The sequence below is a fragment of the Dysidea avara genome, chromosome 2 (assembly GCF_963678975.1).
Source record: "Dysidea avara chromosome 2, odDysAvar1.4, whole genome shotgun sequence".
In the NCBI taxonomy this organism is placed as follows: Eukaryota; Metazoa; Porifera; class Demospongiae; order Dictyoceratida; family Dysideidae; genus Dysidea; species Dysidea avara.
In genome coordinates, this window is record NC_089273.1 from 43,617,320 (window position 1) to 43,631,711 (window position 14,392).

The 14,392-nt window shown below is 37.3% G+C and overlaps 1 protein-coding gene across 2 annotated transcripts; it reads right to left on the minus strand.

Moving 5' to 3' along the window:
• Nucleotides 1–6,643: 6,643 nt before the first annotated feature.
• On the minus strand, nucleotides 6,644–9,910 carry LOC136247419 (tyrosinase-like). 2 transcript variants are annotated; one of them, XM_066039090.1, is made up of 5 exons: nucleotides 9,799–9,910; nucleotides 8,603–8,856; nucleotides 8,178–8,478; nucleotides 7,381–8,015; nucleotides 6,644–7,322 (listed from the first exon to the last, which is right to left on the minus strand). In XM_066039090.1, exons 2-5 carry the CDS (start codon nucleotides 8,849–8,851, stop codon nucleotides 6,990–6,992), a joined length of 1,518 nt encoding a protein of 505 aa, XP_065895162.1. In that variant the 5' UTR covers nucleotides 8,852–8,856; nucleotides 9,799–9,910; the 3' UTR covers nucleotides 6,644–6,989. The 2 variants fall into 2 exon arrangements, with proteins under 2 accessions (XP_065895162.1, XP_065895163.1); XM_066039091.1 differs by having other exon boundaries at nucleotides 9,811–9,898.
• Nucleotides 9,911–14,392: the final 4,482 nt, after the last annotated feature.

The window sequence follows — 14,392 nt, forward strand, 5'->3', positions numbered from 1 at the left end:
ATAGTATACTTTAATGGCTTCCCATGGTGTGCAAAATTTAAGTGGTCATAAATATTGTCAGACATTTTAATGAAAAGTTTTGATGGTCATATAATTTTCAGTATTCCAACTATAATTAACTAGCATAATTCCAACCATGAATTATTCAATGTTTTTGAGAGTTTAGCTCAAAGCGTACATGCTACATATAGTATAGTACTTAATAAATAGCATGTATTTTGAATACTCATAAACATCTACGCACTGTATTACGTGGCCGGATCTGTGAAAAGGGGTATTATATAGCCTTTCCAATTGCATGTACTTGACAATCCATAACTTGACTTGTGAGTGTGGTACCAGCCAGAAATTTGGTTACTTTCCACTCCTAACATAGCACTATTCTTGGATGTATTTGCAAAACAATAGGTTAACACATGATGAATTATGACTCATCAAACTTGAATATTTGGAAAGGTATAAGACCCCTTTTCACAGATCCAGTCACATATAGGACATTTCAAGTCTACTATACTATCAAGCAGAAAACATACAAGACCTTTGTGTTCTGAAGTCCAGACCCTTTATGTAGTTTTTGTACCTTAACTCTCTTTACAGCTGCTTGTAACAGAGAAATGTAACGTTAATTAGTAGAAACAAGCATCACTCCACCCGTAACTGTATTGTTGTTAAGGATAAAAATTAATTTTCAGATCGTGCAGCGTTACCAGTGCAGGTGCACTAAGTAGCTAAACATAAAAATGTTTAAGTAAACATGAAAAGGGTCTTACCTCCAAAATCCAACACAAAAGCATCTAAACTTTATTAAATACTACACCTTGAATAGTACTGTAACTGCATTTGAATAGTGGTCTCAACTGTGTTCTTAAACAAATAGCATAACTGCCACCAGTAAGTCCATAGTCTGATTGTTCCAAGCAGTTACTTTGGGTTATGAAACTGCAGTATACTACCCACTGTAGGCTTGAGCCAATTATGCTTTGAAAATTACCTATAATGCTTTTGACAAAAATCCAGCCTACTATGCTCAAAATTACGCTCTCAAAATCAAGATTATGCTCGAGAGCTGACTGTTTTATTAGAGTATATGTGACTGGATCTACGAAAACCGTTCTTATCGCCCAAGACAGGAAGTTTGATTTTTTTACACAAACACAAAGCTTAATGAATGCACTATCAAGTTTCACTGCCACAGTCGACCAGAGTAAAGTGGTCTGCTTTTGCTGGCTGCTTTTCTAGAGCACAGTGGCGAGCCGTACGAGTGGTCTGGGGTCTTGATGGAGCCCTGGCCGACCAGGAGATGGCTGTGTGTGGCTGTACAGCTCTGTGGTGTTGGACAATGACCTGTGCTGTAAATTTCCTTTCATTTTAGCCAGTTCTGAGCCCTGAATGGCCTATAACTTGGCCTAATTCATCCTAGCACGTCTCTTTTCAATTTTTGAACACCATCTTGCCCACCTTCCAGGGCCCCGCCTCTCACCCCTTCTGGAGCTCGCCTGATACAGACAACCTCGGTTTAAAAACTATCTAAAATGGCGGGAAACTTAGCTGTTGACTACTTCTTCAGTGGATGATCAGGAAGGTAAGAAATTGTTGTGAAACGTGTGAAAAATTGGTATGCGTAGCTACCACCATTGGCCAGCTACAACACACAGAATATTTAAAACCGACGTTTCTCGATACTTTTAAATGGGCGATAAGACCGGTTTTCCCAGAGACAGTCACATATCTGCATTTCCTGACTGCTGTATTAAAGTAAGTGACTGCTTTATTAGAGTATCTCGATCTTGTTTCCATAAAGCATGAATAATCAATCAAGAAATAGTAAAAATAATAACACTACAAGGTTTTTGATATGAAATGCAGTAATACTGTACAGTGTGTTCATGTTGTGCAGTATTTTTTGGTGCGCGCATTGCGCATTTTCATTAAAATCCTTGAAAATCGTCCTATTATGCTGGCATAATGCTTGATGCTTTTGCTAACCTAATTATGCCGGCATAATTGGCGCAAGCCTACTGCCCAGCTCTATTGTTTACATTTTCAATATAGAAAAGCATTACACCACATGTATAGAAGTCATGATTTTTACCCATAAAGCCAGTATTCCTACTTTATGTATTACTATTATAATAATGAAATGTATGAAAAGTATTAAAATACATTACATATGTGACCGGATTTCACATAACAAGGCTTCCACACACACAAAATCAAACTTAGGTTTTTACCAGAAATGGATTGCTGGCCTAATACACTATCATATTCCACACTGTACTTCCTTCAGGACTGGCAAGTCTGGTTTCTGTGGCAGCTTTCTTCCGACCCTGTCAAAACCACGAGTGGGAGATCGGTGCCATTGAATGGCCATGGCTTTGTGATAATGGTGTGTAGTGAGTTTGGGCTCACTACACACCATGGGGCCAAGTTTGGGCTCTCCATGGCCATGGAGGGCCATGGAGAGCCCAAACTTGGCCTCTGGATTCCAATCATCTTCTTGCTTCATTTTATACCCCTATATTAAGCCAACCCACCGCCCCCAACCCTCCCACCCTATTACTACCATCTGTGATATTATTGCCCGCTCGAGAAAGGCTGCCTAAAACAGGGCTAATTTTGGGTATCAGAAATGTATACACCCACTCAGTGATAGCTAGTAAATAGATGCATACTTGGTGCAAATTGTGTTTGCACAGCTGTAGGCAGTGGGAAGTTATTGCACAATGATTACTTAAAATCGCCATATCCTAATGAAGCTTTGTGCGTCGAAGCCGGGATTTGTCAAATTCAGTCACATATGTGTATGCAGTTAACAAGTATACATTAACAAGTGTACAAATACATTACATATGTCACCATTGGTGTTTGCAGCTACTGGTGGCATGGGGCCCACTGCTACAACAGTTTTTAGGAAGCTTGCTTCAATGTTGGCTGAGAAGCGCAGCATTAATTACAACAAATGCTTATTCTGGCTACGATTTAGGGTTTGTTTTTCATTGTTAAGATCTGCAGTGATGTGTTTGAGGGGTCATCGCTCTTCAGTTGGCCGTCCATCAACTACTAATATTGATCTGGCCTACTCTGAGGGTCGCTTGGAGTCTAGCGGCCTTGTTTGATTGCTGGTATTTCCAGCTGTCCAGCACTTTAACACCTAGTGCTGGGGGTGGTGGCAAGGGCAGTCCAACAAGTATACATATTATTATTATTATAACCACAGTTTCGAATAATTGGCACTAAAGAGTTTTTTTGTGGTATATATACTGTTCTTGAATAGCTGGCTAGATTCCACTCTGAATTAGAAACTAGGGTATTAGTAGCCATGCCACACAACCACAGTACCTCCAAAAATACAGTCCATATATAGTTCAGAACTTCCATGTGTGATAGTAGTCTCGTGCCCAGACCGCTTTTTTTCTTTTTGTGTGGGGGCGGAGAAAAAAGGGTCTGGTGGATCTCCAATACATTTTTGTGCAGCCGAATCTACAACTTTTGGGGATCGTTGATTAGTGGTGATGAACAGCAAAGGCCTGTTAACGAAGCAACAATAGGAATACGGTGCGCTTCTGCTTGGCAAGGCTACATCCTTGGGTACGCGCGCAATATTTCCTATTGTTGCTTCGTTAACAGGCCTTTGCTGTTCATCACTACCAATCAACGATCCCCAAAAGTTGTAGATTCGGCTGCACAAAAAATGTATTGGAGATCCACCAGACCCTTTTTTTCTCCGCCCCCACACAAAAAGAAAAAAAGCGGTCTGGGCACGAGACTAGTGTGATAGTGCAACCAAACACAAAATTTAATATAGGTCTGTTACTACATGTAGTGTGCTAAGCTAAGCCTCTTAAGGGGATGTATAAATAATAGTTATACGGGCACAATGTGGAGTCTATGAAATTTATAAACCCGAAGGCACAGGCTGTAGCGCACGAGCGAAGCGAGGGCGTAGTCTCGCGTTGCCAAACCAATACGCGCCAGGCGCTTATCGATATCCTGATTATAAGCGCCGGGTGTAATTGGTCTGGTGACAATACGACCCATTACCAGTTCAGTAGCGCAGCATTTGGTGCGCAAGCAATTAGTATAAACGGCGCGCGTATTCGCGGGAATTTACCTCTGTTTGACGACGAAGAACCACTGTTTCTAAGGAATTGTAGTGGTGAGTAGTGAATGTAATAACCTGTCACTTGTGCTAGCTGTTATATACAATAGTCTGTAAGACCCCTTTTCACAGGCCGGGTCACAAATATACTAAGCACACATTTGTGTTGATGTAATTGTTACATTATTTCAAGTTAATTGCATAGTAAACCTTTGAAGTGCCTACTTTGTATTTACCTTATTGAAACATGTTGTGCTTGTGTTTAAGAGACTGTATCACTTACAGTAGCTACTGTACCTGCAATTGACTACAAAAAGTTAATTACATTTTTTTTTAAATTCCCTAACTACGTAAAGTACTGTACATGTATGTTACCAAACCTTCATTTCTACCACATTGCTATGTGATTAAGATTAATAAAACTATAACTATTTTCCAAAATTTCAGGAAAGAAAAAAAAGAACAACACAAAATGTGACTGGGCTTGCGAAAATAGGGCATGTGGGCACAAACTACACCCCACCACATAACATCTCATGTCTGAGTATTAGGATAGAATATTTTTATTCTGTGACTTGAATTTTAAAGCCAATTAAATGTTGAATAAATGCTGAAAATTTCATAGTCAAGCAATAATGGAATACAAAGTTATGGTTCATCAATAATATTTTTATATGCTCACATGCCCTATTTTTGCAAGCCCGGCCACAAATTGTGATTCTGCCTTACATATAGCATCAGTAAAGTATTGCTCCAGTAATAACAAGCAAGATGTCAAAATTTATTGGTCGAAAGATTTAGCCATGACCATGCCACTGATGTTCTGGTGAAAGCTTCAAAATTCTTTATAAATGTAAGTTAATTATGTAACCAGATCTGCAAAAACGGGTCTTATAGCCTTTTCAAACTTCCAAGTTTCACTAATCATAACTCCTCTTGTGTTTAACGTACTGTATTACCTTCAAATTACACTCAGAAAGAGTACTAGGCTAGGACCAAGTTTGACCAAATTTCACGCTGTGCACATGTCATGATTGGCGGCATATAGTAAAGACTACAAGATTGCTTTTTGTAGATCCAGTTATTAATCTCTTGATATGTATGACCAATGTACAATTGTTATGCTTTCCACTTGCATGTACCTGGCAATCCATAACATGACTTGTGAGTGTGGGTGGTACCAGCCTGAAATTTCGTCACCATACACTCCTAACATAGCATTATCCCTGAATGTAATTTTAAGACAATGGGTTAAACGCATAATCAGTTATGACTCGTCAAACTTGGAAACTTAAAAAGGCTATATATAAGACTCATTTTCACACATCTGGTCACAATTTGAATTGAAAAAAATCACTATGAAACTATTAGCTACTATCCTGATGGTTTGAAATTACTATATCCAGATATCTGGATATCCGGATAATACGGATATATTTGTTTATCCCTAGCGTGCATGTGTTAGCTAACGGATATGTGCCTTTTTAAAACTTTATAATAATCATCAGTCACAAAATTATTTTGTATGGCATTTGAAATTAATGTCAAAATTAATGTTGATGCATATAGATTTATTTGGAACTCTGTCACACACATGCCTCTCAACCACAGTGTACCCCATAAAGGGAGTTGTTGAAAGCTATTACACAAATTTTGTTGTGGAAAAAACCTAAAAATGGCTACTATAATAATTTGCAATAATTGATAATTAGCAATTTCAAATGCTAAATAGGCTAAGGCCTAATTTCCATTCTGAATTCACCATGCTATGGCATTATCCTGGAGCTCCAATAATCTCACAATTACTCAGCAGCCTGTATGTATGTGTTAGTTAACAGGTATATGTGTCTTTTCATAAATTATATTAGTTACGAAAGTGACAAATCCAATAGCTGATGTCATGATTATTAAAGAGTTTTGTTGTTCGCACTAATCTCACCACAGTCTGTGCAGAAGAAACATATAAAAATAGTGTTACTTCTACAAATTGCCGTACTGAAATCCTTATAGCTAAATTTATTATATATATATATATATATATGTTTTGAGGAACAATTCTAAAGTTCTTATAATGAAGATAGCCACCATGTGGTTCATAGCATCAAATATTTTTCACCGTATAAAATTGTTGTGACTGTCTAAAATCTGTATAAAAGTGACAATATGTACAACAAAAAATGCAAGAACCATGCATTCAAAATTATGTGCTACGACACTGTATATGTGACCAGCTGAACAAAAACTGGTCATTTTCACACATTCTTCAATTTTGTGATCAATAATTTTGGAGCTATAGCTCTAGACATAATAATGAGACAGGAATGAACTCAATTTATACAGCAACAATACGGCCAATATATCACAGGCGCTTATTTAATGGATCATAAGTCAAGACTGAAACAAGCTAAAAGAGGGGATTAAGCTCAATCTGTTGTTCACCATGAACTGGTAAATCGATCAATGCATAGTGTTTTCTTTGTACGCATGTTTCCATGCAGACAAAGAAGAAAGCATTTTCAACATTTAAATGATGATGGTAAACTTTATTTCTGCAAATAAACTCATGTTTTTATGCTGTACAAACATGAAACAAATTCAAAGATTTTCGTACTCCCCATGAACAGGCAGAACTGAGGTTTTATTGATTAAAGTTTTACATACCAAAGTGATTAAAATATGCATAGTTTTCATGTAGCAAGCAAATTATGGTTATTTACCTACTTTGTTTCAATTAGCATATATAAAATAGTGATGACATGCATCTGTACAACAAAAAATGCAAAAATTATGTTTTCATTTCAAATCACTTCTGGAGTTAAGAATTATGCATAAGTATATACTGTACTATGCTGTTACTATACTAGTGCTTGTTTCGTAAAAATGGTATTTTTTATTTAGGACGTCCTTTTATAATCTTTGGTAGGTCACAATAGTATCCAAAATTACGAGACCGTGTGAACATGTCAGTATTGGTACTGAGTGGGAAAAATGGAACCATAAAGTCATCTGGCTGATGTCCTGTAGTGGGAACAGTCATTGGTATATCATTAGGATACTCTGCATCAGGGTGTCGCTCCAGCCACTCATCAAACATACAATCTACCATAACATGGTGAGGCATGAAAAGAGGATCATTTGGTGATGACACCACATCATCCATTTGTCCTCTCTTATCAAATGGAAGATTTGTAGCGAGATCACCTGCCCCAGTAATGGTATGAACCTAAACAAGAAAACTGATATTATAAAATAAACAATGATAATAATCATACAGTACTTACCGCACCATGCATTTGTTGTTGAAGTGCAATCATCCGAGAGCCATTTGAATTTTTGGGGGAACATTCTGGGTCAAAAGTGGGAGAACAAAAACACATTCTGTTTCTACGGCACCTACGTATTCTAAAGTTAACATTAGCATCAACAAAACTTCGATAGTTTCTTCGCGATAGAAAATTATAAGGTGGTCTTTCATATCTGTTAAAAGTCATGGCACGATTTACTTGCCGACTTGTAGGCCAGTCAGGATTGTTGCTACTGCAAGGGTTAGTTCCTGTGAATGGGCAACGTTGAAGGGGACCAGTGTTAACATTTGGATCACAAATCTGAAAGAATTTTTGCCAACATATTGTGTTCCATCCGTCACCAACAATATCCCCAAATACACGAGGAAAACCACTGACATTCCTTGTTTCCCCAAGCCTCTTTTCAGTAAAGAGATCATCTGAGAGTATTCCAGTAGATCTTTGAATTTCAATTCGCCAGTCCCAGTAAGGTAGCCTGAAAGTGTGATAGTCCAAGTGTCCCATGCTCTCTAACATGTGTTGTAATTCCCACTCAAACAACAAGTGAAAGTATTTGTGCCAAGTTGTGAATGCAGGTCCAGCATGAGCATAATCCAAACGAATTGATACATCTAAATGTAATATGACATTGATGTAAGTACATAAAAAGTCAATTAACAAGTGCAGAAATGTATGTGACCATAACTCAAGTTTTGAGCCATCAAATTACAGCACATACACACATACGCACATGCAGATGCAATGTATGCTTATTACATACTTATTTACATTACCTGGTGTAGCAGAATCTTTTGAAGCATAGTGGTGAAGCCACACGAACAAATTATAAAGTGATAAGTTACTCATGCGGAGATTTGTGGTTCCTGGAACTGCCTCTTCTAATACAACCATGTACCCTGAGTCAAATGAACGTGACCGAACAATAGTATCAATGAATGCAGTCCAGTCACTGTCAGTGTAGGTAGCAAGTGGTCGTCGGGGAAGAGCCTGTGACTGAGAGCAATCAGGTCCATAGTGACCAAACTTACACCGACTACAGTCATATCCTGCGTAATTTCCACTGCACTCACAGACCTGTGAATTGAAAGAAGAGAAATCATAATTATACAGCTCAGCATAGCAGTCATGTACTATTGTTAACTGGTAGCCATATAATATTCAATTATAGTGAGATATTTTCTTAAGCATCAGGACTAACCCTGGTGAAGTAGTGAGGCCAATTGCGACGGACATCAATACTGTTTCTGTCATATCCAGGAAAGTTCAAATCAGTACACTGTCCCCTACCAGCATCCTGTCCACACACACCATCACTTGTAGCTGGACAACACTCCAAGTTTTCTAGACTTCTAGCATCGCTGCATGCTGTTGGTATTTGACCATAAACCTCCTGCCCCAACAGACATAACAAGGCCATGGCCATGAAAGAAACTTGACCACTTTGCATCTTAGCTACAGAATGCCAAAGTAAGATACATAGTAACAGTCTATATGAAGTTGATAGTTCACATGTATACACTTCACAGTTATGGCCAGTTAGCTAGGTTATTAACTATAGCTATATTATTTTATACTTTCACATGTCATGATGATTAGCTTCACAGTAATACTTGTATATCTACATGCCTACGTAGCTGTATTTTCACTGCTTTACAGTGAAGATCTGACAGGCGTGACAGCAACTAATGGTTTATATAGCTACCTTTTCTCAGTAGGCCATAGCTTCGTAATAGAAAGCAAATGCAGTCATAAATACTAGGAGAAAGAAATAGCGATATACAAACTATCTAAAACGTCGGGAAGTTTTTAAAGGTAATTGTTAGTTACTTATAGCAATGTACATTGGATGCTCTGGAAGGTAAGGAAATGGTGTAAAATGTGGGAGATTGAATGGTTACACATATAGCTTTAACCTTTGGCGAGTTACAAAATACTAAAATTAGCTATAGCTACGTACGTTGCTAGCTAAAGCCGATGTTTTAAAAGACGATAGCTATAGCTATACTAGGTAAGACCGGTTTTTCCACACTAGGTATAACTACAGTATTAGCTAGCTATCCTTCAGTTATTGCTCAAGGCCTAATGCAATTAATTTGCAGCAGCTATAGCTATACGAATGACTTTATGTTGTCTAACTAAAATGGGGTTGTAGTATCTATGCTATAACTGATGTAAGAATAAAACTAACAAAACTAGCAAACGCTATAAAATACGTATAGCTACGTATACCCATCCAAGTGATCATGAATAAAAAATACAGTTAGTTATTTAATAGCTAGCTACGGGGTGGCTGGCAAGGATAGCTAGTTTAGCAAAAATTGCCTATAAATGCTGCAGCCAGTAAAAGAGACACATACGAATCGATACGATATCATAGATACTACACTGACTCACCTAGTGACGTACCTGAGTGTAGCTCAATAAGGTCCACTCGATAGATAGCAGTAGAATTCAGTTAGCTATGCCTTCAATTGCCTGATAGCTACGTATAACGTTTCCAGTAGCTGCTGTTTATATTCATATGCAATATCCCTCGCTTTATATACTCAGTGTTTGCATCATAACATAGGTGGGTTGGAGGACATCATCTTGCAGCTACATAGCTAACTACGTGATCTAAACTTTGAACTTTTATGTCAACAAGAGTCTCTTTGGCACAATTGAAAGGTCCAGCAGCACAGAATCATATGTAATGACTCCTATTACTACCAATGATCATTAAGTTATTAACTTTGACGATAAGAGCAACTGTACATGTTACTTAACTTCTTTCTCAAGAATTTATCAGTTACAGCCACCCACCTTCAATCTAAACTCTCCTTAGCAACTGTACGTATGTATGTAGAGTAAGCCACCGATGTTCGGCCACCAGGAATTTTCGGACACTCGTACGCAGAAACTATGCAACGTATTCCCTTGCATTTTGCATTGCTATTACCTTAGACCCTCACCATTTAGCCCACCAAGTTTCGTAGGATTTCTTCAAGGACTGTGTGTTTGGCGAGCCAATAAGCATGTGTCTGAATCGCATGACGTTTTGGCCAAAAGTATGGATTTTTGGACTGTAGCTCGCAAAGCACAATAAATGTACGGATTTGAATGAAAATTGGCATGCAGCTAGGGTTATCACTCAAGGTTCAGCCCACCAAGTTTCAGCTTATAAATCGATTTTATGCCTCAGTAATTATTAAATCTATAAGCGCATGTAGGCGTATCAAATATCGGACATTTATTGCCGCGAAAAACTACAACTGCTGATCAAATTTTTGAGCAAATTCAGATGATTTCAGCTTTTACACACTATAAAGAGCAAACAAATCACAACTGATTGTTATTTGAGAGCTCATATATCTTGTGACAGTCTGCAACTGCTCAGCTGACAAACTAGCTATGCACAGAGAGCCACAAACACCTGCTGCATAGCCACAGCAAACTGTAAAATCTTTATTGGAACATTCTCATGAGAAATGATACAGTATGCAAGAATTGTGAAGAGATTTTTACTGTATCTAAGTGACTGTTCTATTAGAGTAGTTCATTTTGCCTGACTGCCTTATTAGAGTATCTTGTGTTTTATTCAAATTATGGGAAGCCACTAATTAAAACTGATACTATATCATGTGAGAAACCATTGCTTATACAACTAAAATAAAATTTGCAGTGTGTTCTGTTTATGTTAGATCTTTGATTTTGGAACCAGAAGTCTTGATATTGTCTTGCTCCTTGCAAGTAGCTATAATGACTTAAAATAAACTTAAAAGGGGTACTGAAGCCACTTAAAACTGCGTGGGTATAGCATGCCCTGACTGATGAATTTATACATGCCACTCTTCCTTATAAAATCAGGCAACTACAATAGATGTACATCTAGGTAATTTGGTATATGCCTTTCTTCAGTCCAACACCTATAAAACCTGTGGCATTTTCCAGATTTTATAGACACTTTGCAATTGCAACATTAGATCTCATAAAATAAATTTAGCTTGACAATAACACAGTGAAGAGATACATTGCCATAACATACGTATAGCTTTATTGCTACCCACATGTATTCAACTATTCTGTTTTGGTTTTCCTTATCCATTTATTTTAAATAGGATAAGTTTGCATATGTATACCAGTGCAGAAATGCAATGAATATATTCACACCAACTATTTAGCTACAAAATTTGATTGAGATGTAATGTGAAGTGTATAGTTTGAAGAGCATGCAATGTAGCCCGGATTGTTGCTAGTGTTGAACTACATCCCGCAGTAAGTAGTTCCACGATAGCTCTGGGGATGATGTATGTGTTTGATATGCATGGTCATGCACTCGAGGTCATTGATTAAGTTATTATTGGAAGGAGTTCAGTTAGACCATGGATGGCTTTACCATTGTAAGGATTGAAGAGTGATCAACATACTGGAACTCTGTATGATGGCAGCAAGTAAACCTTGAGTAATTGCATAGCATAGTAATAGTGTTTCATATTATAACAGTATACTTTTAATAAGGGAAAATACATGTACAGGCATGTAAAATTGCATGGATGATGCATACGATTTTAGGAAAACAATTACATAGACTTTAAATTGATTCATTTACTATAATGTATTGTCATGAGTTTCCAGCTCTTGGATCATAGCAGAGATTATTGATAGCTATGTATACAAATCTTCATCAAAAGTAAGCACCTGATTGCAGCCACTGTCCTACACAATTAATCTTTGCAGGATATACGCAATGGAAGATTGAAAATGGCAACATGCTAGGAATGGTTCAGTTTCCAAGCTTTCATGAGAGAATCAATTTATATAATATTTATCTTTTTCCTCCACTATGTGTCCATTAAACAAATTGTGCAGTCATTTATGCTTGTCACACTTATTACACAAGTAAAGCCTTACAGTGCAGCTTTGCTATAATTACATCATGCATATATTATGGCATGATGAAAGCAGCTTTATTGGTTACTTGAATGACAAATGATTCTAACTTTCCAATAATGATTTTTCCTTCAGGGAGGCACAAATATACACGTGCACTTACAAACGATTTACACAATAGCAATTCAATGCAAAAATTTGCACAATATTGGCTATATGTATAGCGATGCATTATTAGATCTTTAACAGGGTAAAATTGCTTAAAATCATCCAATCACTTTAAAATAAAGGTTGCACATGGCTTCATGAAAGTTATAGTATGAAGGGCATGAAATGGTTCCTTCATATCAGTAGGATTCAGGACTGGGAGATGGTATCAAATTATTTTGCCTTGATATCTAACAAAACTTATAAGATTACAAGCAATTCCATTTTACTTAGAAAAGAGAAGAGCTAATTTAGAGTGTGAACTTCTTATACTTAGTTTCAAGGGTTACATTTTCAGGAAACTTCTTTGCACTATAGGTATAGCCAAGAGTTCATATATATATATAGGGAGGGATTATTATGAACTCTTGGTATAGCTATGTATTGGCAGTTAAACAATGTATGGCTTCTTACATGATATTTTTAGCATTATCTGATCATATTGTAAGTATAAAGACAAGATATACCCTAAAGCAGTCAGACAAAATGAACTACCCTAATAGAACAGTCACTTAGATACAGTAAAAATCTCTTCACAATTCTTGCATGCTGCATCATTTCTCATGTGAGAATATTCACAATAAAGGTTTTACAGTTTGTTTTGGCTATGTAGCAGGTGTTTGTGGCTCTCTGTGCATAGCTAGTTTGTCAGCTGAGCAGTTGCAGACTGTCACAAGACATGTAAGCTCTCAAATAACAATCAGTTGTGATTTGTTTGCTCTTTATAGTGTGTAAAAGCTGAAATCATATGAATTTGCTCAAAAATTTAATCAGCAGTTGTAGTTTTCGCGGCAATAAATGTCCGATATTTGATACGCCTACATGCGCTTACAGATTTAATAATTACTGAGGAATAAAATCGATTTATAAGCTGAAACTTGGTGGGCTGAACCTTGAGTGATTACCCTAGCTGCATGCCAAATTTCATCCAAATCTGTACATTTATTGTGCTTTGCGAGCTACAGTCCGAAAATCCATACTTTTGGCCAAAACGTCATGCGATTCGGACACATGCTTATTGGCTCGCCAAACACACAGCCCTTGAAGAAATCCTACGAAACTTGGTGGGCTAAATGGTGAGGGTCTAAGGTAATAGCAATGCAAAATGCAAGGGAATACGTTGCATAGTTTCTGCGTACGAGTGTCCGAAAATTCCTGGCGGCCGAACATCGGTGGCTTACTCTATGTATGTAAATAAATATGTAAATAAGTAACATAGGGTAATGTACAAGGCTGTTGGTGCAAGTTACCTTCAGGCCTTTGGTGTGTTTACACCATAAAGTTTTAAATAAATAAATAAATAAAAACTTCCGTCGTTAGTTGTAGAACATCCAGCTACGTGTAGTACAGTACATACAAGTGGCTACGTGATCTAAACTGAACTTCCGCTAACAAAAAATTCATAGAGTAGCTATGTATCTCAGCGGTTTTAATGCAGTGGGAGGTGAAAAGTAAAGGGTCACACTGTAGCTAACTAAGAATGAATTTTTACCATCAATACAAAATTAATATATCGCATGCAGTCCCTCCATAGCTATTTCATTCAGTAGATATAGGAATACCTCTGTCCGTAGGTTCGACGGACGTATAGTTAGTCCATAATATTATTAATGTGACCGGGCCTGCGATAATAGGGCATGTGGGCACATGATTTTTGCCTACTTTTTCACAATTTCATCACTCATAACTTTTTGTACCATTATGCTATAGAATTGCAATTTTCAGCACTTAGTGAGCATTTCATTGGCATCATGATGCAAGTTACAGGATGGAAATATACTTTTCTAATACTGAGATATGACCTGTAGAGTGATGGGGTGTAGTTTGTGCCCACATGCCCTGTTTTTGCAGGCCCGGTCACAAATGGTGTGTATAGCTATAATGCGATGTAATGTGTAATTATTATTTGTAG

Coding starts and splice junctions, on each gene's coding strand:
- LOC136247419 (XM_066039090.1), bottom strand. CDS start 8,851: ATGCAAAGTGGTCAAGTTTCTTTCATGGCCATGGCCTTGTTATGTCTG. Junction 8,479..8,602: donor GGCCTCACTACTTCACCAGG/GTTAGTCCTGAT, acceptor TTCAATTCACAG/GTCTGTGAGTGCAGTGGAAA. Junction 8,016..8,177: donor AAAAGATTCTGCTACACCAG/GTAATGTAAATA, acceptor TATTACATTTAG/ATGTATCAATTCGTTTGGAT.